General features: G+C 42.7%; 1 protein-coding gene across 1 annotated transcript in view; it reads right to left on the bottom strand.

Annotated features, from left to right (window-relative positions):
* Positions 1–26,575, bottom strand: part of TUB (TUB bipartite transcription factor) — a 143,339-nt gene that overhangs the window by 26,045 nt on the left and 90,719 nt on the right. The window contains exon 4 of the mRNA XM_036762305.1: positions 16,240–16,386. Coding sequence (XP_036618200.1) covers positions 16,240–16,386 — 147 coding nt within the window. The remainder of the gene's footprint in view (positions 1–16,239; positions 16,387–26,575) is intronic.

Below are 26,575 nucleotides of genomic sequence, written 5' to 3'. Positions count from 1 at the left end.
TGGCTTTCAAATGAGAGTTCCTGCGAGCCTCCAGGTGGCAGAGGAGCTGAGGGTTCTATCTCTCACCCAGGAGCCATGTAACCATGAACACGAGGTGCTTCTATTTTCATCACTGTTTATCTTTTCTGATCTTAGGTGAAAGAGTATTCTGACATGGGAGGGCCCAGGAGACCGGTGAAACTGAGAGATCCATCAAGGTCCCAATACCAACTGGATCCTCAAAGCCAGTGGCTGCAGCAGTCGAATCCAGTGAGGAATCAGAGTGGCCATCAGGCAACCTGCATGAACCAACCCAATGATGACCACCCCCAGCTAAGACAATAAGTCCTACAGCCTTGTCACTGGCTACACCAGACCCAGAAGTGAACTTGGTGGGTACTCCAAAGATGGCAAAAAAGGATTCCTAAGGCTGAAGCACTCCTCAGCCACATGTGTCCCCTCTACGCGTGGTTCATTAACTTCCTGCTTCACGCTTGAGCCCACTCTCCCTACAGAAGACTACACCCACTTGGTTTGAAGACATGTTTTTGTAACTTCTATTCTTTCTATAACTTCGCAGTAAATATCTCTTTGTAAAAGCTAACTGATGCCAATCAGTTCATCGATATTGGTGGAGCACATCAGGTTGGAGCTTATGAGCAACAGTATTAGAAATTACCAGCCCTTACAAGGTGGCGGGGAGAAGTAAACCATCCCCCTCTGGGGACCCAACCTACCAGTATGAGTAAGGGCTGGTTGAGAAAGTGAGGGCAGAGGGGCTGCATATATGTATAGAGCCTTTTATCGCTCCCATTCGAATAGAAGCTTCTTAAGAGTACAGCCTGTTTTACCTTTGTCTTCTCCTTTGGTCCTCGGCTCAATACAGTGCCAGGCACATGGTAAGGGCTCACTAAATGGCTGTAAACTGTAAAATTCTCCAGCTTTATCTCACACCACTCCCTTCTTACACTCTACCAATTCCAACCAAATTGAACTGTCCTCATTCCTCATTTTCATTTGCCTTCTCCCATCTCCCTCTTTGTTCTTACTGTCCACACTTGCAACAGAATGAAGTTTCTCCCTTCCTTCCAAGTCTAACTCATATAGAACCTTCATCATAAGGCCTCAAGTGGCACCACCCAAACCCCAAATTTCTCCCAATTTGTCCAGATCTCACCTTTGCCTTTATTTCTTATTACTCTGTGTCATACCTGTATACATGTCATATCCTCCACTGTACTACAAACTCTTCCGGGGCAAGAATGGTGTCATTTTTAATCTGTCTATGAGTATGTATTGTAGGAGCTTAACAAATGTTGGAAAAGTTGCCAATGGGCCTCAGAATACCTACACCGCCAAAATCATGGCTCCTTTGAGTAATACGGAAGTGTCCATGGCTCATGTTTACATAGTGTTTTCCTTACAAAGATCCTATGAGGAAAAGAAACTAGAATGTTATTATTACTAATACTATTATTATTTAGCGTAAAAATGCTGTTACCCTTCAAGGTATTTTGGTTAGTCAAATCTGTTCTCTTTAGCTACTGTGTCAAGATATCGTAACACCATATAAATGTGAGCCAGTCTAGGAACCCTCCAAAGATGATTCCTCTTAGAAGACAGGAGCATGAATGGAGACCCTGAAGATCATTTACTCCACTCTCACACTTTACAAATGGATAAACTGAGTCCTAGAGAAGTTAAATGGTTTTCTAAGTCACACAAATAAGAAGCAGAAGAGCCAACATTCTAATTCCCACCCTAGGATCCTGAATTTCTGATTGACTAGCCCCATATCTAGCCCCTACCCATACCTACCACACTCCTGGTCTCCCAATGTCTTCATGAAACTATGCTTCTGACTCCAGCCTCCACCGCCAATCCTCCACAACCCCCTACCACCACTGCTTTCTACCTCTATATCCAAGAAGAGTAATCAACAGTACTAGTCTTTGAAAGGGCAACCAACTGCCCACTCACCATCCCTAAGAGCTCCCAGATCAAAATAAAGGACCACCTCCTCACCACAACACCATACTTGTCTTCCTCATTAGAACGTAAGCTTCTGGAAGGCAGAGGCTGTATTACTTTTTGTGTTTGTATCCTCATTTAGCACACTACCTGGCAAGTGTAAAGGATGTAATAAATGATTTTTCATTCATTCATTCAACCAGGATTTGAACCCAAATCTAGTGGAGTATAAATGCGCTAATAAACATAGAACTAATAAAACCAAATAAACATACAAAGTTTGATAACGGCGATGATTGATTACACAAAACCAAGTTTTCCAAAGTCTCAGACAAAAGGACCTATCAGAACTTCAGGATCTAAGATGTACTCAAGCATCTGCTCCTGCCACCGTGGTTGTCAGACAGGGACTGGCTACAGGACCAGCTTCTTATCAGATGACTAACAAAAGGCACAGACTAAGTGTCCAAAGTCACAACTGCCACCCCTCCCCTTGCAACTTGGAATTGTGGGAGGGGGCAGAGGGAAGGAAGAAGAACAAAAATAAGGAAAGAGAAAAAAGTAAAGATGTGTGTGCCCGTACCTGCGCACTTCAGGGACAGCTACCGAAAATGGCTAAAGAAAAATGTCTTTGAGAACGTGCTTTCCTTCCACCTTTCCAACTGAATAACTGAATAACTGATGGAATGCCTAGAGATGGGCGGGGCTGGTACCTGATGGAATCAGAATAGGGCAGGGGAATCATATAGCCTTGGGGTGAGCAAGCAGTGTCCACTGCAGGAGAAGGGAAAGAGTACCCACAGTCTACACCAAGCAGATGACATCAACAATAATAAAAATATTCTCATTTCAGTCGTGTCCGATTCTTTGTGACCCCGTTTGGCGTTTTCTTGGCAAAGATACTGAAACAGTTTGCCATTTCCTTCTCCAGATCATTTTACAGATGAGGAAACTGAGGCAAACAGGGTGAAGGGACTTGCCCAGGGTCACAAAGCTAGTAAGTATTTGAAGTTTGATTTTAACTCAAGGTCCAATACTCTATCTGCTACATCATTTAGCAGCCCAATAATAAAAAATGGCATACGGTATATGTTGTTCTGCATGGTTCCAGGAAGGGGATGTCCCAGGAAGATATTCTGCTTTCTACAGATAACTGGTTTTGTAAAATGTCAAGCACTTTATAAACTACAAATATTATCTCATTTGAGTTTCACCACCACCCTGTGAGGTATGTACCACGGGCATTAAGGACTAGGCATCAAGTTGGTCACAGCAGCTTTCAAGTCATGTTAGACTTGGAAGCCAAGGAGACCTTGGGCTCGAATCCTACTTCAGACATTTACTAACTGGGCAAAATACTAAAGTTCTCCCAGTCTCAGTTTCCTTCTTACTAGTGAGAATCAGAGACGGAGTTGGAACCCAAGTCCTCTTGACTTTCTTTCCCATTACATCATACCCATTCTCTCAAGAGGCTTATGGACCTTCCCTAAGAAATTAGTGGGTCATGTGCTACAGTTTAAAAAAATCAGCAGGAATTTGGGGAAAATAAGGAGAAACAATATTGTCTTCACCCCAACAACCTCTGAGCATCAGAGAACTGGGCTTAATGGATTGATAGATATGGGTCACCACCAGCACCACCATCACCATCACCACCACCACCATCACCACCAACAGCAACAGAGACTTCGTTCTCAAGACTATAAAGGGCTCTAGGGATATGCAGATTTCTTTGGAACTAACAGCTGCTCATTCTAGGATTTTTTCCCTCACTTAAATACAACTTTCCTCTGTAAGACTGTGAATAATGTGATTGCAAATGGGAAGTGGGTGTCAGCATTCTAAGGGTGTGTGTGATACATATTCCCGGGTGTCCTGGGGATGAGAACAGTCCAGGAAACCGAAGAGGACAAGAAAATCGCCCATGGCATCCCTGGGCATCCCTAGACAAGCAAGGATTACCTTTGAGCGTATCTGTCTCTTGCCTAATGCAAGCCCCAGGGTAGCTGCATGCACAGGGAGCTTTGTTCCATGGTGCATGATGGGATGATGGAGAGGGTCCGTCGTTGGAGTCTGGCAACGGGTAGGATGCTAAGCGAGAAAGGGCAGAGATCCTTGGCCTGGGGCTCACAGAGCTATTTCAACTGAACCCTGGGGGAAGTCTGCTAGAAGAGTCACCTTTTCTCAGGAGACGTCCAGGCTGTGCTGTTGCTGCTGCTGCCTGTTAAGTTTTATTGACACCTCTTAGGTTCACACAATCATTTCTGTATGTACACACCTTCGCACCTCCACCACACACACACACACACACACACACTCACACATGCACACACGCACGCGCACATGCACACACACACACACATACACACCTCAGAGTGACCTTTCCCTTGTAAAAAAGAAACAGAACAATTACTCAACACCAACATATTAACTCTGTCTCACATGGTACACAACATTCCGTACCCACGGTCCCCCCGCCTCTCAAAAGATACTGTTTCCCAAGACAGAGAAGACAAATTTAAACCAGGGTTGGCATATGTTACCGAGATGATGCAAATAAGAGATGCAAAAAAAAAGACTTCTAGAGAACCACAAAGAGCAGGCATTTGATATGATAAACATGGAAAATCTTGATAGATTTTAACAGTATGTGAAAGCTTGAGGGCAATGGGTAATCCCCCTGGGGGTACAAAGATATTAGGAAAGTAGGGAACGAGCATTTGCTAATTAAGCATCTACTATGTACAGGTACTATACTAAGCACTTCACAAATATTATCTCATTTAATACTCACAACAATCCTCAAGATAGGTGCTTTTATTATCCCCATTTTACAGCTGGGGAAGCCAAGGCAGAGATTCAATGACTGGGCCAGAGTCACACAGCTAGTGTCTGGGGCTAAATTGGAACTCAAGTCTTCCTGAATCCAAGCCTAGCTCTCTATCCCCTGCACTGCCTAGCTGCTTCTAGGACAGCCTTTATGTCAGATTCCCAACTGCAGCCTAAGTGGTGTGGAAAAAGGCAGTGGATAAAGCTAAATAAAGAGGGTGGGAAAGAAAGATCACAGGATCATAGCCAGAGAAGCAACTTAAGGGTTACGTCTGGTGCAATTCTCTTACTGACAGAGAGGTTGGGCCCAAGGTCGCATAGCCAGTAAGTGGAATGGCTGAGTTCTGAATGCAGGCCCTGTGACTCCAAAGCTAGCAGACTTTCCAATGCAGCCAGGTGCCTTTTATCATGATGCTGCTGAAGAGAAGGGGGTTAGTCGTTTTCATCGGAGATTTGCAGAAAGACTAAGCCATCCGGCAATGATCTCACCCATGAAAAGTTTACTGGAAGAATTATAAGTGCAAAAGAGTCAGAAGGAAGGTTCAGAAATGGTGACCCAGTCTCCATCCCTGTGGAAATCGCCAGAATGAAAAATAAAACTGAGCCTTCAATGACCTAATTAAGTGTTACACAAAGATGGCAGCCTGGCTGGCCTGGGGGCCTAGATTTCTCCAAGGAAAGGAGTGGGCAGAGATACTGGAGTCTACTATTTCCTTCTCTAGTTCATTTTACAGATGAGGAACTAAGGCAACCAGAGTTAAGTGACTTGCCCAAGGTCACACAGTAAGTGTCTGAGGCTGGATTTGAACTCAGGAAGATGAGTCTTCTTGACTTCAGGCCCCACACTCTATCTACTGCACCACCTAGCTTCCCAAAGTATACAGATGCTAAATTGAAATTAAATGATTGCTAGCTAAAAGGGACCTCAGGAGCCATCTAGCACAATCTTCTCATTTTACAGATAAGGAAACTGAGGCCAGAGAGGTTAGGTGATATTCCCAGGGACATATATGTAGTAAGTGTCTCAGTTTCCTCATGTTTAAAAGAAAGAGATTGGACTCAAAGGATTTTAAGATATCTTCTAAATATAAATATATAATCCTCATCTTGCCTGCTACTTATCCACTGGAAATCTCAGCGGTAGAACCAATGTATGGCACCTATCCATATGAGGAAGCAGATAGCCTTGATATCCTTCAGTCATCATTGGTCCAGATCTTGGGCTGCCTATTAATGTACGTAAAGACAGTAGCAAATCACAGCTGTAGCTCTCAGACTATCTGCCTTGGGATCGGTAATATATACTGTCACAGGGGTAATAAATTAATATGTCACCTAAGTAGCATATATAGATGCCTACTGGCACAGGACAATGTGCTATAAATTGGGAATGATGATAAGGAAATTATTAGGAACCTGGAAAATATATTGAATGGGAATTTACTACATATAAACATTGCGTGTATGTTATATATAATATTTGGTACAATTTTCAGGGACTGAAAATTTTTTCACTGGGGGAAGAAATGTTGGGATATTTCCCCCAGAACTCTGAGAAGGGAATTATGATTTTTCATATTAATCAATGTGTAATGAATATACTAATAGATTAGATTTTTCAGAATTGCCTTTTCCAGCTTATGAGTCAGAAGCTCACAATGCTGCTTAAAATGATCGATCAAACCTTGACAACACAAACAATCACTGCCTGTATACCTTAAGTGAAGCGAATCAAAGACTGTAGAACGTGTTCCCATCACAGAACTCTGGTCCTGTGACCCACCAAGTAGCGACTAGCAAGAAGTCGAGCAATATTGCTCCCACAGGACTCCTGAATTGTTGTGTTGTCCTCCATTTGTGGGTCTGTCATGAGAAACCATTCTGGTCTTGGGAAAAGACTGTAATCCACCTTCCACCTCCCTTCCCACTTGTGATTTATGTATATAATTTCTGTCTTCACTTCAGCAAGGTTGAATTCTGATCAAGAGAATTCCCAATTTGCAACTCTGTTCCTCATAATGAAATTAATTAATTAAGCAGCTGCCTGATTACTGGCACTTTGTCTCTGGCCTGCTGTTTCATCATTCTCAGGTTAGAGACTGGCTCAGTAAAATCCTGGTAACATCTCTTTCCTTTTCCTTTTGAATAGCTGTGGAAAGTAAATTGTCTAGCTTAAGGAAGGGTAACTGGCAGAACCAGTACCCATCAGTACCATCCAAATGAGGTTGTGTAGAAAAACAAAGCTAGGAGAAAAAGAAGAGATGGAAAGAGAGAAGGTAGGAAGAAAGGTGGAAAAGGGAAGGAAGGGGCAAGGGAAAGGGAGCAAGAGACAGAGCACAGTGATCATCAGGATAAAAAAGACTGAGAAGGAGTTTTCTGCCTTTACTTTTCACATGAATCTTTGCGATGAATCGCTGTTCATTCTAATCTTTCTATCTAACTTTCCTTCATCTTTCTAAAAACACTCCTCTGTAATTTTTGGAACAGTATTCTTCTGACTGTTTCTCAGCATGCACAAGGGTAAGCATATGTGCTCCTAAATTCCCAGGTGGTGAAATAAGAACATAAGAAAAAAATCCAAAGGGCCCCTGGATCTTTTGTGTTACAACAGAGCTTTACACAAGGCATATGAAGTTCTCTGATCAATCTGTGAAAACTGGAAATCCACATCTGCTTGTAATTTGCCTCAACTTCTTCTTCTTCTTCTCTCTCTCCCTGCTGCTTCTCAGGCACTAGAGATTTAGTAAATAGTGTAGAATATGGACTGCCAGGATAAAGGCAGAGTTTCTAAGCTACTCCCTGAACCTATGCCAGACAAGTAGGGCTATCCAAATAAAGAGATTTTACTGTGTATCTAGGACCCTCCACTGACATCCTCCTCTGAGACCTCAATTTGATGAATCTAAGAGATAACAATGAATTCTAGGAGCTCATACCAACAGATCACCGGCTTTAACAGGTTCTAAAACAATCTGGAAAACCCTCAAGTACCAACTAGGTGAGGAACTGTACATCTTTTGTTCAACGGCCAGCCTAGTTAAGTGCGGAGAGGCTCATCAAAGAAAGATTTTCCACAGCCTTTCACAAAACTGTCTGCTAAGAGGTAGAAGGGGTGAGGTCCACTCTGGTAGAAGGAACACCCACACACATACAGATGCAGTCACAGATCCTTGAAAGGTTAAAGACAATACAGGAGGCAACCTAGTGTGGTGAATGGAGCACCCAGGAGACTCTGGAGTCTAAGGAGGAGCTAGCTTTGGATCCCAGCTCCATCAGTTACTACCCTGGATGACTTTATACAAGTCTCCCTTTCTGGGTCTCGCTTACTCATCTGTAAAATGAAGGGGTTGGACTAGATGACCATTGGATACCTTCCAGTTCTAAATCTATGATCCTAGGTTAATGCCCAAGTACTAACAATAAAAACGATAGCTAACATATATATATAATGACATATTTTACATCATTTGATCTTCACAACAATCCTGTGAAGTAAATCACACACACACACACACACACACAAACACATATATACAGGTATATATACATACATACATATACATACATATGTATATATATATATATATATATCCCTTTTACAAATAGTGAAACTGAGGCCAACAGAAGTTGTCCTGGAAAAGAACTACATGATATGATGCTGAGTGAGTGGAGCAGAACCAGGAGAACATTGTACACAACCTCAGACACATTGCTTCTGTGATGACTAACTTTGATTGACTTGGCTCTTCTCAGCAATACAAGGTTCAAAGATAACTCCAAAGGACTCATGATGGAAAGAGCTATCTACACCCAGAGAAAGAACTATGGAGTCTGAATGCAGATTGAGGCAAACTATCTGCTCTCTCTTTTCTCTTTCTTTCTTTCTTTTCTCTGCCTCATCTTTTTTTGTTTTGTTTCTTCTTTCTCATGATTCAATCCATTGATCATGGTTCTTCTCTTGACTATTGTGTAAATATGTTTAATGAGAAGGTATATGTAGAACATATATCGGATTCCAGGCCATCTTGGGGGGAGGAGGGAAGGGAAGGAGGGGAAGAAAATTTGGAACTCAAAAACTTGTGGAACTGAGTGTTGTAAACTAAAAATAAAAAAATCTTAAGAAAAAAAGTTGTCCAGGACCACACAGCTAATAAGTATCTAAGGCAGTATCTTAACTCTGATATTCATAACTCCAAGTCCAACAATCTACCCCCTGAACCACCTAGTTTTCCAAAAGCATGGGACAGAACAAAGGAGAGAAACAGAAAAGGGAGAAGGCTAGGACTGAAAATATCCTGATGTTAAGGAAAGGAGAAAAGGGGAATTTCCCTGGGACATGGACAGTATTCCAGAAACTGGCCAAGATTAATCTGGAGGGGATGCTTATGTGCTAGCACCAGAGTTGGCAAGGCAGACAAAGGATAAATCTGTCCCCTGTGGATGGGGTTCCCAGGGGACCCAGAAGCTTTTTGTTCTGAAATCTAAGAAGAACAAATCTAAGGGGATCAAAGAGTCCCAAGATGTACTGTTACACACAGATGCAACCCAAGCACACTGAGAACAACACCAACAAATGCCATCTTGATAGTAAAGAATAAGACAGACGTCAAACTCTGCATTCCAGCTCCAAGGGGATCAAAAATAGCTCACATTTAGAGAGAACATTTATGGAGCACAGTAACAAAGCACTTTTCATCCATTAGTTCATTAAAGCCTTACAACAGCCCTATGAAGCAGGCAGAGCAAGCTATCACTGTCCCCATTTTTACTGGGAAGAGATCAAAGTTTAGATAAGCTAGATAATGTGCCCAAGGTCATACAGTGACCACATGGCCAGGCTGGGACTTACAGACAGAACACATTGGACCTGGAAAGTGTCTCAGGGACCATTGAATGTAGCCTCCTAACCACCCCCTCCCCTTTCCTGAAGGAGAAAGCTGAAAGTTGAGGGCAGGGCAGCTTTGCATCCTTAGCCATGAAGGGAATTAGTGTGTGATTTTAAAAAATGAAGATGAGGACAGAACACGTTCAGCAGTGTGTTGGAGCCTGATCATACCAGCTTGCAAGAGCCAATAGTTAAATTTTCAGCGTGAGCATCTATCTACACCTTGGAAATCTGCAAACACTTCACGTCTGAGCTTGACGTGTTTTGTGGAATGTCTAGACTTAAAAAAATGATGGAGAAATGTTAATAATAGAGATTAACTTAAAAGTGTATCCTAGGTACATTTTTCCCCAGAGATCTGGCTAAACATTTACCAGCACATCCCTGAGTACATTCCAGGCACGGGAGTCAACTTGTACATGTGTACGGAGGCAAGAGACGGAATGCTAAGTTCGGGAAACAGCAAGAAAGTTCGGTTTACTTCAAACAAGAGTGCAGAAAGGACAGTAACATGAAATGTCTGGGAAATAACAGCAGTCAGTATTTACGTGGTATTTTAAGGCTTTAAGGCTGACAAAGTGGTTTACATATGCAATCTCATTTCATTCCCACAACAACCGTATGAGGCAGGTGCTATAACAGCCCCATTTTTAGCTAGGAAAGTGACTTTTCCAAGGTCACATAACTAGAAAATGTCTGAGGCAGAATTTGACCTCAGATCTTCCTCATTCTGAGTCTGTCACCATGGTTGTAAAGCATCTTAAATGCTAGCTAAGCTGAGGATTTAATATTTTATCCTAGAGGCAGTAGGGAGCCCCTGATGATTTTTGAGTGGTACAGTAACTTGATCAGATCTGTGCCTTAGGAAGATCAATTGTTTTGATGACTTTGCAGAGAATGGATTAGAGAGCAGAAAGACTGGAACATGAATAGTCCAAGCAAGAGGTAACGAGGGCACACACTAGGGCTGTGGGTTGGTGACTGGGGAGAAAAGGGGGGGAGGGAAGCAAGAGATGCTGTGGAAACAGAACTGACAAAACTTGGCAACTAACCAGATATAAGGAGGAGGGAAGAATAAAGGATGGCTCCCAGGTTGTGAACCTGGGTGATGGTGACGACCAGAACAGAAACAGAAAGGTCTGAAAGAGGGGAAGGTTTAGGGAGAAAGATGATGACTTCTATTTTGGACGTGATGAATCTGAGCAATGGGAGAGGACATGGAAGTGAAGATTTCCAGCAGCCAGCTGACAGCATAGGGCCGGCTCTATTAATTTGAGAGTCTATTTCATGAGACTGGAACTGAACCCACTGGAACTGAGTTAGATCACCAAAGGAGGTAATGTAAAGAAAAAAGAGTGGAGGACCCAGGACAAAGTCTCAAGAGACACTCATGGTGGAAGGCCAATGAAAAGATAATGAGACAGCAAAGGAAACTGAGTAGTTGAATAAGCAGGAGGAAAACTACAAAAGGGCAGTACTACGTAAGGCGATGGAAAAGAAAGCATGAAGGAGGAGAGGGTGGGCGGCAGTGTCAAAAGCTATGGAGAGGTTAAGGAGATGGAGGATGGATAAAAGTCCACTGATGTGACACATATAATAATTAATTATAATTGCTATTATTATAACTAACATTTATAAGAAAGAAAGTGAACATCAGTAACCTTAAGATAGTCATCTCAGCTGAGTGGTGGGATCAGAGGCCTGATTGTACATTCAGAAATTAATATCGGCCTCAGGGCAATAATCAGATCAGCGGGAACACAGGAAACATCAGAGTACCATTAATCCCCTTCAGGAAAAACAAAACAGAAATCCAGACATTACACGTGCTCGCATTAAAGGGTGAGGACACCCACAGGGCTAGACCTGGCTAATAATAAGGTGCATGTGCAGCATATGTGAGATTAAAGAAGATAGCCTCACAATGATGTCTGGGTTCATCTTAGTGTGGTGAGAAAAGTACTGGGGCTGCGGCCAAAGAAACAAGATTCTGCACCCAGTGCCACCGCTTACGACCTGTGTGATCTTGGGCGAGATCCATCCCTTCTCTGGGCCCATTTTCTTATCTGCTAGGTGACGAAGTTGGACCAGATGCTTTCTAAGGGTCATTACATAACTAATGTTCTAATGGTCTGTGACCTTTATAGGCATTGGAATATGCAAATAAATTTAGAAAAGTCAGTGACTCTCAGAGTTGAAAGGAACCTCAGCAGTCATCCAATCCACCACATGTGAGCAAGAATGCCTTCCACAGCAGACCTGACGAGTGATCAGTCATCTTTTTCTGAACGCCTCCAGGAAAGCAAGGACCAACTATGCCTCCTGAGGCAGCTCTTTCTACTACTACTGAATAGCTTCCATTTAGTGGTTCTCAAGCACAGTATTTTTTTTAAGTCTTGAACAAACTCCAGAAAGATGGAGGGACTCACACATGCAATTTCAAATATTAAGTTCAAATTTTAAGTGGCAGCACACACCAAAGCTCTTGGTAACCCTTTCAGAACCACTGCTTTCTGCAACTTCCTGGTTCTGCCCACAAATGCCACATAAAACAGGTCTCATCTCTCCTCCACTGAAGCACCCTTTACATACTTGAAAATAGCAGTTATCATACCTCCCCAGGACTCCCTGCCCCTGGAGTGTCTTCTTCCCTCTAATAGGAAAAGGTGGAGGGTAGAAATCAGTTTCACCCAAATCTTCCACCTAAGGAGGTGGCCCAAGGCATCCATATCTTAATTTCCCACCAGACTGCAGGACTTCATCAGCCCCCCATACCAGGTACCCACCCCTTCGCCTCCTTTTCAGCATCTTTTCATGTGTTGTCTTCTGTTAGACATGAGCTCCTTGAGGGCAGAAACTGTGTTCTGCCTTTCTTTGTATCCCAGGTGCTTAGCACATAGCCTGCTAGTTAAATATCTATTGACTATCCTGTCCCTCCTAAGGCTTCACCATTCTAAATATACCCCAGCTCCTTCAACTGATCTTCAAGGAATCAAGGCTCCTTCACCCACCTAGCTGTCCTTATCATTGCACAACCTAGCTTACTGATGTCCTTCCTAAAATGTGGTACCCAGAACTAAATACAACACTGCAGATTTGTGGACTTTTACTAAGCCAGAGTATACTGGGGGACCATCATCTCCTTATTGGTGGATGCTATGCCTTTCCCCTTTGAGATCTTTGGTGATTTCTGTTTTTTTTCCTTGTGTTCCCCTATTGCTCTCTTTCTGACTCCTTCCCCTTTGTCATTTCCCTGAGGGATTGGATCTCAAAGCTGTCTAAGGCTCCTCCCCAGCAGGGAAACTCCTATTTCACTTTGAGTAAAAAAACAACCAAAGAGGAAGAATAGATGAGCAATGCATTGTACACATTTATTTCAAGAAATGACCTGGATTACTGGCTTGGCACTTTAACTCTTATAAATTATTGATTCTTTTTCCAACAGGTTTGCTTTTATTTTCAATATAGATATGTTCAATGTGACATCAACTGGAGGCCTCCAGTGGCTTTAAGACGAAGGTCTTGGGTCTGTCCCAAGTGACTCCTGGGGGAATGTTTCAACAATCTGGCTGGCAGCTTCTGTGGGGGTATAAGACCTGGTCCCAGCTGGATGCTAATCCACTTTCCCTCAGGTTTAGTGGAGTACCACACACTTCATACATAATGCCATCCTGCCCCAAGTTCTCTGGCTTACTGTTACAACACAGTACTGTTATGCTATAATCCCAGCCAGAGCAAATTTCTGCCTTTTGGCTTTCTGGGGTACTAGGAGGGAGAGAGGGGGATAGGAATTCGAGCTCTGTTACAAACCCAGGGGTCAGCTTGTACAGTCCTATCAGAGCGCGGTCTTCAATAGAGGAAGGGGTGCTCAGTGAGAACCTTTAGGAATTAGAGATTAGCCTTCTCTGCTGTCTATTCATCAGGTTTTTTATTTTTTAAGAGTTCTTGGTGTTTTGGAGCATGGAGAGAGCTGAAACTGCCTTACCTTTCGAGCAGAATTCATATTTTTGAGAAGTTGAAGAGATAATAAGGATCAGATGAAGTATCCAGTCCTTCACCTTGTTGGTCACATGATCCAAAAGCCTGCAATGCCTATCAATGCAGCCAATGAAAGCATTTCCTTTCTTGGTTGATATATCACACTGTTGATGCATATTGAGCTTGGTCTACTAAAAACCCCTAGATCTTTTTCAGAAAACCTGCTTTCTATAGCCAGGCCTCCCCCATCTTGTACTTAAGAAGATGATTTCTTGAACCCAAATGTAAGACTTTCCATCTATCTCTACTGTTCCTCATCTTAGTAAATTTGGCCCAATACTCTAGCCTGCCAAGGTCTTTTTCGATCTTGACTCTGCCGCTGAATGCTGACACAGACTACTTCTGTCCACTTCCCCCAAAGGAAAGAAGAGGATTATGTAGAAAGAAATAATTAGGATGACTATGGGTGTGGCATCTGACACCAAAGGAATTCTACCAGACCTACTTGTGAGTGGTGTATTCAAAGGCACCTGAGACCTGGTTAGTCTCAGTTGTACACTTGTAAAAGGCCCCAAGTTCCTTTGTCTCCTTCAGTATAAAGCCCCACAGACCCTAAGCCGTTGGACCACTCTGAATCTATTTCTAGTCTGTGTTGAGTTGTTAGTCTGAGTCATGGTAGTGTGTGACTTCATTTCCCAGAATCAGACCAGGACTGGGATCTAGGAGGTAGCAGTGAAGCAGGAGAACATCGTGTGTGTGTGTGTGTGTGTGTGTGTGTGTGTGTGTGTGTGTGTGTGTGTTGATACATTCGCACGCACGTGCATGCTCTCCACTGATGTCTGAATGCTATTAATAAACTTGTAATTGGATTAGAGGTTATTGTGTTCCTCTTCTTTGAGATCCAGAACTGGAACAATGCAAATGTGATAGCTATGCCTTCCTGGTTTTGTGGAAGGAAATAAAGAAAAAAGTGAGGTGATTTGTGCAAGGTCAAAGGCACCAGCAAATCAAGGGGACCAATCCAGGGCTCTGTCCCTCAGAGTTAGGAAATGCATTGTGAAGTATATGGGATTTTCTAGAAGCAGAAATACAGAACAAAAGAAAACTTGAGAGATTCAGTCCAACTGCCTCATATTACAGAGAAGAAAACTCAAACCCAGAGAGAAGTGACCATCCAAAAACCATTCAGAAAGTCAGTGGTAGGGTCAGGACTTGGACCCAGGTCTCCCAACTCCAGGTTCAAGGCTTTGAACAAATGAGTTTAATAGGTTTTAAAATTTAATAGAGGAGAGTGAAAGAGAGAGAGAGAGAGAGAGAGAGAGAGAGAGAGAGAGAGAGAGAGAAAGTTTCCACTGCACAACAGTTCATCTTGTTTGTAAAAATTGGCATATTTCTCTTAGAAATGAGCTAGAACATTGGGAGTTAACTTAGGCCTAGATTCATGGAAAGCTCCAACCCATCTTTTGGAGGAGGGAACTGTGCTAACATTTTTGAGGCCCAGAAAGGGGCTGCAGGAAACCCGAGCCAGGCTGGAGGAGCTGTATATATACACATTTGAATTTTGATGGATTGTTTCCCTCTGCCTTTATGAACAAGCAGGCAGTTCAGCCAGGTTCCTACAGCCAAGAGGCATGAGTAGCCAGGGGAAGCATGAGGACGGCTCTAAATCCTTAAATAACCATTTTGTTTTGAATAGAGGACACCCACTTCCCCCCAAATCTGGCTTACATGGAACACAAGGATAGGCTGTTTTTTAGTGTATGCCTTTTTCCTTTGATTAAAGAGATTATAGGATCACAGAATGTCAAAGATAGAAGGGACCCCCCTGCTAGTCCCCTAGGAATCATCTAGTCCAGCTCCTTCACAAAGCCCATTTTAGGCATACAGCTCTATTCAGAGCTAGCCTCTGTGTAAATCAGGGACTCTTATACTGGGGGCCATAAAAATATTTTTTTTAAAAAATTTGATAACTAGATCAATGTAAATGGTTTCTTTTGTAATCCTGAGTATTTCATTTTATGCATCTAAAAACATAATTCTAAGAAGGGGTCCGTAGGCTTTACCAGACTGCCTGAAGAATCCAGAACACAAAAAAGGTAAATAACCTCCGATTCAGATCATTATGCCAATTAGGGCCAAAGGTTCTAGAAATTTTGATAAATTTGCACACCACCATATAATTACTAGATGAGATAAAATGAACATGGGCCTGGAAGTCAGGAGACATGGGTTCTAATTTGAAGGTACTCTAGGAATGGAACTCTTCCTTCATGCGGCTCAATGCTCCATTTGCTCAGCCGTACAATGAAAGTGATAACCCAGGTGGCTGGATCAGATGATCTCTGAAGGTCTCTTCCAACTTTCAGATCTATGATTTTATAAAAGCTGGGCTTTGGAGGCTGGGTTTTAGCCTCGTACCTCTGAGGGCTCTTGGCCAAGAGAAGACCCGCTCCTTACCTCCAACCACACAAATACATCCTGTCTACCAGCCTGCAGTCATGGGAAGAAGGCATTCGATGATCCCTCTTTCCTCTCTCACTGGCAATCATGCCCACCACCAGCCCTGGAGGACTGGAAGCTAAGACAGAGGGACTCACCTTTGGGTTTCCCCTTCTTCTCCTTTTTAGAGATACCACCCTGACCGCCTGCTGCCGTTGCCCCTGCTGCGGGGCTCCTCTTGGCTGATCTGGGCATCAAAGGGTCCTCGCCCAACTTCCCGTCATCCTGTTCAGCCTCCTGTACTGCTTGGAGAAGGATAGGAAGGGCAGAGTTGAGAGAACCAGAGACAAACAGAGAGATGAGAATCCCCCAAGGGGGTCTGGGCAGAGAAGGGACAGACTACAGGATTAGATTGAGACAGACATTTTCGACATGGCCAGTGTGCCAATGAGACCTGCTTGCCTATATTCATTTGTTATAGGCACTGTGGTATAGTAGATGGAGAGTCTGACCCAAAACCTGGAAGACCTATGTCTGGTCTCTGACACATATTGGCTGGTGACCCTAGGCAAGTCACTTAATCTGTCAATTTCTAGGCAACTCTAAGGCTATAAGCTAAAGAGAAGGTATTAACCTACACTGGTCTCTTCCTCACCTGGAAATCCCCCATACCAAACACTTCACAAATCCAATCCCCATCCCTGATTTATTTATTATAAAGGTGGGCTTCTCATGCTACTCACCTCCTGACACAGGGGTGGTGAACTATACAAAAGGAGGTGGTCATTTTTGGACATGACCAATGGGGGAATTTATTTTGCTTAACCATGCATATTTGTTACAAGAATTTTATGGCTATTTTTTTGAATCTTGTTTGGAGAGGGGAAGGGATTTAAGGCTGGGGATGGGGGCCCCACTCTTCTCCCCAAAAAAGATAAGAGAAGGCAGGCCAGAAGGAATCACAAATAAGCATGACAGCCTTGAAAGTTACCTATTAATTTGTCATATAACTGAAATTAAAAGCAAGCTTTACATAAGAGAGATTAGCAGTTCCATAAACTATTCTCTTCTCCTCTTCTCCAATTATTATGGAAATGCTTATTTTGTTTAGTGTTTGTTAAATTCAGAATTTTAAAAATTAAATGAGGTTTTTTTAAACCATTGGGTTTCTACGAAGTGGGAGGAAGATGAATTACTGGGTATTAACAGACATGGGCCCCCTCCATAAAAGGAAAGACCAGTAAAACATTTTAAGAAATAAACAGAACAAAAAATTCAAAAGGAGACATGAATAGAGTGGTTTTTCTCCACCTTGTAAAATTTTATGCACTTTTGAAAAATAAGCTATTCATAACAGAATTCATCGTTTCAAACGTAATCTTCTTTGTTCTTTGTATGTTGAAATGTTTGTGTTCATTGGCAATTGTCAAGGCCAAAATTTCAAGAGAGAAAGAAAATCAGGGAGGGGCGTGCGTTGGCAGCAAGCCCAACCTGGATTGGGTTGCGTTGGATCATTCAGCCCTCCACACAAAGGGATCTTCAAGGGAGGGACACTCTGTGAGCCTATGGGTCCTGAGCACCAGGCAAAGGAGGAAGAGGGAGAAGAGAAAGGAACAGAGGACATGGGATCCTAGGACCTTATACAGCAGAGAGGAGTCCTAGAGGCCATTCTGTCCATGCTTCTGTCCAGGGCAAGAAGCCCTTCAACAGCATCCCTGACAGGGGGTCATTGCGTCTCTGCCTGAAACCACGCTGGAGCAGAGACTGCTCTAGGATACTGTTAGAAAATCATTCCCCAAAGTGAGTCAAAATATGCTTCCCAGTGACTTAGCAGCAAAAAATGGACTCACAGAAATGTCATAGCTGGAAGAAGACTCTTAGAGCATATAATGTCAGAGTTCGATGGGATCTGAGATCATCTAGAAAGACAGACTTCCTGTTGACAGATGTCAAGAGGGGATAAGCTACACAGAGGCAGGGCCAGGACTAGAACCCAGGTCCCCACCCAAGTTTTTATTTTATTTTATTTTTATTTCAAGTTTCATAAACTTCCATGGAAGAAAAGAGAGAAAATGTGGCTTCTCTCCATCCACAAGATCTCCCACCTCCATACCTTTGCACAGGCTGTCCCATATACCTAGGATGCAATCTCCTTCAACTCTTAGAACCCTTAACAACATTCAAGGGCTCATCTCACCTTCTATACCAGACCCTTCCTGATCCTATCAATGGCCAACACTTCCATCTTCCTCCCGAATTATTTTGTGCTTGTTTCGTGTATTTTGTATTTATTTTTCCGTAAAATGTTACAGAATATAAGCTTTTTAAGATTAGGACCATTACCCTACATGTTGCCTGGCATATAGCAGAGGTTGAATAAAGATCTGTTGCTATGGAATGAACAAATTCTATGGGAGTTTGCCCACCAGGGGAGGTCTGACCCTATGGAAAGCTCCATAAGGGAACCCAGCCCAGGGTTGACAAAGCCAGGATTTCACCTAGCAGGATCAGAATGGGCCTGAGAACAAATGATTTAGAACTAGAAGGGCCCTTAGAGACCATTTAGTCCAAGGGGTTCTTAATTATTTTGTGTTACGGACCCCTCTGGCCATCTAGTGAAACCTATGGGACCTTTCCCTGGATGATGTTTGTTGCCTACATTCATAACTGAAGGAAATGCTAAATTTCAGTTAGAGGGGAGTGAAAATAAGGATGTTATTTTTCCATCCAAGTTCATGGACCCCCTGAAATCCACCTATGGACCCCTCAGGTTTCCTAGGTTAAGAACACCAGCTCTAACCTAATTCCTTAACTTTGCAAATGAAGAAACTGGAGCCCAGGGGGGAAATGATTTGACCAAAGTCAGGTAGGTGGTAACAGCACTAAATTCAAACCCAGGCCTTCTGCCTCCAAATTCCACCAGGATGACTCCTTAGACAAATCCAAGTTTTCAATGCTGGGATATACGCTCCCCTGGAATGATAGTGGTACTGTAGCATAAAAAGAGGGAAGATCAGCTTTGGACATGTGGATTTGAGGTGGGAATGTCCAGCAGGCAGTTAGTGAAGGAATTTTGGAGAGGGAATGGGTCTAAGTAGTTAGATTTGAAGATTCTCTACGTAGTAATGATGATTCGAACCATGAAAAGACATGAGATCACCAAGAGAAAGAACACGAAGAGAGAACAGAACCTTGGGTGACACCTACAATGGAGAGGTGTGAGGAGTTGTCAAAAAAGCAGAAGGCCTGAGTAGATGTTCACTGTGTGTGTTTCACGTGGAGAATACATGCTGGCTTTGGACACTGAAGCTGTCTCTGGTCCATTCTAGGAATCATGGGAATGCTTCTTCCTTCTCCCCTCTGCAGGGGGACTCTAGCCTCCTCAGAGGGGTGGGGAAAAGGACAAAGAGAACACAAGACCTCAGAGGAATGGCCGGAGGCAAGTGACCCCTACATTCTCTTTTCAGAGCTCTATCACTGACTACCAGAAATGCCCATCTCAAATTCGACAGTCCAAATCTTATCTCATCGTCTTCTCTCCAAAACATGTAAGCTTCCCTATTTGTGGAGGGTTCCCACCACCTCTCCCAGGTGTGGCCACAGCTCCAGTCTCACCCATCCCTTAAGACACTTTATAAACATGAGTTATTATTCTACAGGTGACCCTCAAAGCCACAGTTCCAAAAATGGCCAGCAGATGCTGCCAGTGGCTCACACAAATAGGGTTAGAGCTGGCTATGAGCTAACTCAATCCCACATTTGGGGTCCCTGGGCCATTGCCAGTCGTCTTGACTTTTGTCATGTCACTGGACTTCGATGATTCTGGAGGACATAGTGAGGCTGATGACTTCGGCAGCCCTGCGTCACTTAAATCCAATTCACGTGCAAGTCAAGACATCACCTTCACGACGCCATTAATCCTGTGAGAACAAAGGATGAACAACTTTGGAGTTCCATCGTCTCTTCTCCTCTGCAAACCATCTGTGTTCAAGTTGGCCGGAGCCATATTACAGTTGGCCTTGAATGCCAAAGCAAAGAAGTCCAGACTTTTCCTGTAGAGATCACACGTACCTCCCAACTCTATAATACTTTTACAAGGACTCTATGAGGTAGGTATGCTAACATCCTCATCTTACAGAAGAAGAAGCTGAGTCTCAGGGAGAGGAAGCCGCAGAGTGTCAGAGCCAAGACATCAAGTCAGTTCTCTTGCCTTCAAGGGAGAGGCAAAAAGATGTCGTAGAAAGAATGCAAGACTTGAAGTCAGGAAGATTTGGGTTCAAATCCTACCTTAAACATTTGTGAGCTGTGTGACCACAGAAAAGTCACTTAATACTCTCTGAGCCTCAGCTTCCTCACCTCTAACATAAGAGGCCTGGGGTCCCTTCTGGCTCTTGTCCATAATCCCAAATCCAATGGTCTCTCTCCACGACACAAAACTGGCTCTTTGTCAGTCAACAAATAAACATTTATTAAGCATCTACTATATGCCAAGCATTGCAAGGGAATGGCATGATCGTAGCAGGATGTTAGGAAGACCGCTTAGACAGATTTAAAATGGACTAGAGAAGAGGGGAGAACAGAGGTGGAAAGACCAGTTAGCAAACTATTACAATGGTCAAGGAAGTCAGTAACGGAGGCTTGCCAAAGGTAGCAGTCCTAGATGTAAGATATCTCCAGGAGGGAGAACAGATGTTAAGTGTTGGAGGTGATGAAGAAGGAAGCTGGCCAGTCCCTTCTCCCCAGGCCCCTTGCCTGTACTTCTACCTTAAAGGGAAGAGACCATTGTTCCATGACATGGGAGCACCATCAGCTGGTCGCAATGGTGTACTGTAAGCAGCCACCTGGGCCTATCTATGACTGGACCATAGGATCACAGAGCCAGAGACCTTCGAATCCAACTTCCGCATTTTACGGATGCCGAGGACTTGCCCAGAGTAACAGAGTGGAAGTGTCTGTGCTAAGTGTCAGAGGCAAGATTTGAATCCAGGTTCTCCCACTCCAGTGTCAGTTTTCTTTCTCCAGAAACATAGCTCGGGCAAGGCAGAAGAGGAGAAAAGGGGTGACAGGTAGAGGGAAGGTATGAAGAGCCATAATTAAATATGCCTTCCCTTAGGACTAGTAAGAATTATATATAATTATATAGAATAATATAGCTAGCTAGCATTTACATAGCACTTTAAGGTTTGCAAAGCACTTTATGAATATTCTCATTGATTCTCACAACAACCCTTCAGGGCTATTATTATCCCCATGGTACAGATGAGTAAACTGAGGCAGGAAGTGGTTAAGTGACTTGCTCAGGGTCACACAGCATCACAGTGAGTGTCTGAGGCCAGATCTGAACTCAGGTCTTCCTGACACCTGGTTCAATGATCTATCCACTATGACACCTAGTTGCCTTTATAATTTTCTGCATATCTGCAGTCTTATTAACCTCTGTGCAAGCTTCATGATGTGCTTTAGTAGATCTACTAACATTCAGAATGAATTAAGCTTATGCTAGCTTGGATTACTGAAAAAAACACGGAGGAGGGGCAGGGTATTGTTTGGTTGTTTTGGGCTTACAGACATGCTGGAGAAGAGAGGAGGCTCAAAAGAAGAACAGGACCACTGCTTAGAGGAATGGGCTGAGTGTGTGATGATGGGACAGGACAGGGAAGGCAGAGCTACTGAACCCTTACTGGCTTCTGTTTCCTCTGTAGAGGAGAAAAATCTCTACACTAAAGAAGACAGAACGTTAACGGCTAACAGGGAACTAACACCCCAAGTAAGTCAGGAGATAGTAAACAAATACCTTTCCCCAATTGACAATGAAAAAAGGATACGAGCAGGCAGTCCTCAAAGGAAGAAATCCAAATTATCAACAGCTTTATGAAAAAATGCTCTAAATCACTCAGAATTGCTCATATCCATCAGACCGGCAATGTTAACCCCAAAAAAGTGACAAATGTTGGGGCTATGGAAACACAGACACATGAATGTAATCTTGGTAGAATTCATCTGGTCCAAACAAATTATATAGCTAGGACTAAAGGAACAGATGGACATGATCACTAATCTTTGAAAGATTTTAGAGAAGGGGATGGGGCAGCTAGATGACACAATAGATGGAATGCCAGGCCTTTAGTCAGGAAGACTCATCTTCTTGAATTCAAATCTGGCCTCAGACACTTACTAGCTGTGTGACCCTGGGCAAGTCATTTAACCCTGTTTACCTCAGTATTCTCCTCTGTAAAATGAGCTAGAGAAGGAAATGGCAAACGACTCTAGTGTCTTTGCCAAGAAAACCCCAAATGGGGTCACAAAGGGTTGGACACGACTGAAAAATGACTAAACAACAAGAAAAGAATGGGCTAAGTGCCACAGGACTGGAAAAGGGGAAATGTTCCAATTTTCAAAAAATGGGGAAGCGAGTGTACCCAGTAGACAAAGAACTAGAGAACTTTCTGACAAAATTCTAGGGCATATTATTAAAAGAATGTTCGGGAAACATTAATAAAAAGGAACCAGCAATAACAAAAGGACAGCCTGACTTCATCAAAAACAGGTCATGTCAGACTGACCTCATTTCCTTTTTGTCAGGCTTACTAGACAGGTAGAACAGGGAAATGCTACAGATATAGTTCACCTCGATTTTAGAAAAGGATCTGACAAAGTCATATATCATCTTAGGTAACAGATTTAGAGCTGTCCACAAAGCCCTCATTTTTACCCATAGAGGGGGGCTCCACTGTCAGAGGAGTGGCATCTCTGACTTTGGGTTGGCACTGAAAGGGCCCTTACAGGTCAGGTCCGTTTACAGATTAGGAAAGGCCTGGAGACGTTTAAGGGTCTTGCTCAAGATCACACTGGCAGTGAGAGAAAAGACTAGGATGGGAATCCAGGTTTTCTTCCTGGTCCAAGTCCAGGGTTCTTTTTTTCAAATTATTCTTCTGGGTAACATGTACAGGTGTGGACTAGAAGATAGTATAATTATATGAATTCAGAGCTGGTTAAATGGATATACCAAAAGAACAGCTATTTATAGTCCAATTTCAGCTTGGAAGGTCTCTGAGTGCCCTAAAGATTTTGCTCTGTTCTAGTATTTTATCAAGATTTTGGATTAAAGGTAGAGATGAAATACTTATCAAATCTGCAGATGACTCAAAGCTATGAAAGGTAGTTAATGCATTGGTTGATAGAATCAAAATCCAAAAAGACACTGACAGGTAGAACAATGGGCTAAGCTTAAGAAGAGAATTGAATAAAGATAAATGTAAAAGTTTTGCACTAGGGTCCAAGAAATCAAACTCTCGAGAACAAGATGGAAGACACATGGATAGATAGCAGATTTTTTGACAAAAATGTGGGAGCTCTACTAGACTACAAGGTCAGTCAGAAGCGTGACAGCCAAAAAGGCTGATGTCTAAGGTTTCATTGACAGGCATAAGGTTCTAGAGCTTAAGATGTCATAGTCCCATTATACTGTGCTCTGATCATACCATTTCTGGACTATCGTATTCAGTTCTGAGCTCTGTTTAGGAAGGACATCAAAAAGATGGAGAGCCTCTAGGAGGGCAACCAGAGGGATGCCAGAGAACAATAAGCTGAAGGAATTGGCCTTGAGAAGACTGGGGAAGGGGGCGGAGCCAAGATGGCAGAGTGAAAACAGACTGGGGAAGATGTGATAGCATCTTCAAGGATTTGACAAAGAGCTGTCATATGGCAGGATCATTAGATTTGCTCTTCTTGGTCCCAGAGGGCAGAACCAGAAGTAAAAGACAGAGGTTACAGAGAGAGATTTAGAATGTAATGATGTAAGAAAAAACTTCCTAACAATCAGAGCTATCCAAGAGGAGAATGGTCTGCTTCAGGAGGGAGCATATTCTCCCACTCCAGAGGTCTTCTAGCGAAAACCAGGGGACCAATATCCACATCCAGAGAAAGAATTATGAAGTCTGAATGCAGATTGAAGCAGACTATTTGCTCTCTCATTTATTTTTTTATTTAATTATTTATCTTTCTTGTTTCTTCTTTCTTGTGATTCATTCCATTGGATATAAATCTTCTTTACAATTTGACTATTGTGAAAATATGTTTAATGAGAAGGTGTGTGTGTGTGTATATATATATATGTATACACACACACACATACATATATGGAGAACCTGTATCAGATTACATGCTGTCATAGGTGGGGAGGGGGAGAAAATCTGGAATTCAAAAACTTGTGGAACTAAATATTGTAAACTAAAAATAAATAAATTTAAAAGGAAAAAAAAACCACTTGACCACCTATTAGAAATGTTGTAGATGGAATTCTTGGTAAGATATGCTTTGGTCTGTATGATCCCAGAAGTCTTTTCAAACAACTCTAAAGTCACTATTTAGTGATGCCTATGAGGCCATAGTGACCTTCTTGTGTTAAGAGATCTCAATCACAGCATCACCCATACTCTACACACTGGTATATAGACATTTAAGGCTAGAATATTTTTACTCCTCTTCCTAGTCAGTGTCTCTCATCACCTCCCCATTGCCTCCATTTTTCTCTCTTTCTATTTATGTTACATCTGCTACTTTCCGTGGCATCTGGGTTAACAGTTCGCTAGAATGGCAGTTTTCTTTCTCTCCTCCCACTTCTGCATTGGTAGACGAAGTCTTTTCACTTGGAAGTTCCCCATACAATGAAATCACAGGTGTCTCTATCCCCGTCCCTTCCACTACTATTCCCAGTTTGATGACCTTTGGTTCAGATCTGGACATTTCTGAGAAAATATATTCACCACAGCCTTCATTAGATACATTCCAGCCCCAGCCATCACTCTGATATCTTAAGGCATGGTCCTGAAATCCAACTCCTGTTCTCAGACGTCTTCTTTGCCAGCTGCTTCATTCCTAAATCTACCCCCTCCCTCTCCTAATGCTCCTAACTTCAACAAAGCAACAGTGATGAAAATGTCGCTTATACCCTTCAATCTTTCAGCTTCTAAAGGCTTCTTTATCCCTAGAGATTCTTTCCAGGTTATTCCTAGTACTATCCTGCATCCCCATATGATCAACGCGAGGGGGGAGCATTTTGGTAGGTTCTCAACCATGTCCTAAGTATAGACCCTGGCAAGACAGCAAACCTCCTGATGGATCATTTTAAGACTGAAATACAGTTGCGTGAAATATAGTTTGTGTCCCTCATCACAGAGCCACTACCATCACAATGCCTCCTCTTCTTGCGGGTAGGAACAGATGTTCTCACTCCTGTTGGTGCCCTTTAATAGATCCAGAATCACCACGTATGGGACACCCTTTAATGTTAGACAGCTGGGATGCTATACTTGTAGCTCCCTCAAAACCTTAGCGCTCTATAATAACAATACCCTGTGATAATTTTTGTTTTGTCCAGACCTGTGACTTCACTGGAGTAGGGAAATCCCAGTGAGGAAATTCTCTCTATAAATGCAGATCACCAACTGCCCTGCGACTTGTAACCGTAAACTGGAAGTTAATGAGAGGTTGAGTTGCTTGTCCAGGGTCACCCAACCAGGATGAGTCAGAGATGGGACTTGAACCTAGAGTGGTTTTCTTGACTCCGAGCTTGACTCTATAGTCACTATACCACACTGTCTACAATAATAATAATAATGGTTATTTATGTAGCATTTTAAATTGTACAAAGCACTTTACACACATCATCTCACTCGATCCTCACAATAGCCTTGTAGGTTAAGTACTAGAGAAATTATTATTTTTAGTTTAACACAAAGAAACTTGGCCCTAAGGCCAAGCATCTTGTAACCCTGAGCGCCTGAACAATGTTAGCACGATAGGAAAGGCAATGCAGCTAAATCGCGGCAACAGGAAGCATCAAGGCCAAATAAATATTGCTATACAGAAGAGAGTGACGGAGTTAAGAGTCAAGAGAAATCCAGGTTCAAATCTTGGCTCTGATACTTACAAGTTTTGGGAACCTTGGGCAAATCACTTAAGCTGGCTCTGAATTTCAATTTCTTCCCGGGTAAAGAAGGAGCAATTCTCAAAATGACTACTTCACAGGACTGCTGGAAGGTTGCCATGTGTTACTTTATAAACACTGAAGTCCTATATAAATATATGTTATTATTTGATTTGGGGGGCTTTTAATGTTGTTACTTTGGTCACAGGACTACTGAGAAGACGAAATGTATGTGAAGCATTTGAAAATCTACACTGCTACATACATATGATTTATTATTGTTCTTCAAAATGGTGGGAGGAAAAGCACTGAATTCCATATGGTGTGTGTACACTGGAGTGGGTGAAAATGTATTTCCCAAGCTCGATGGCTATACTTGTTTTTTCATTCTTCCTGTGGTTTTGCTTTATGAGCTTTCCCCATTGTGCTAACATCCAGACCCTATAACTCTAAAAGCCCTGTAAGCCTGAGAAGAATTAGCCCAAGGTACCTCACTACCCATAACACTGGGCACAAGTCAAAATGTGTGCATGTAAATGTGAGGAACTCAGAAAACAAAGATTTGC

This window comes from Trichosurus vulpecula, chromosome 6, assembly GCF_011100635.1.
Source record: "Trichosurus vulpecula isolate mTriVul1 chromosome 6, mTriVul1.pri, whole genome shotgun sequence".
In the NCBI taxonomy this organism is placed as follows: domain Eukaryota; kingdom Metazoa; phylum Chordata; class Mammalia; order Diprotodontia; family Phalangeridae; genus Trichosurus; species Trichosurus vulpecula.
The sequence above is the reverse complement of the archived record's forward strand: the minus strand, read 5'-3'. Positions and strand labels throughout refer to the sequence as shown.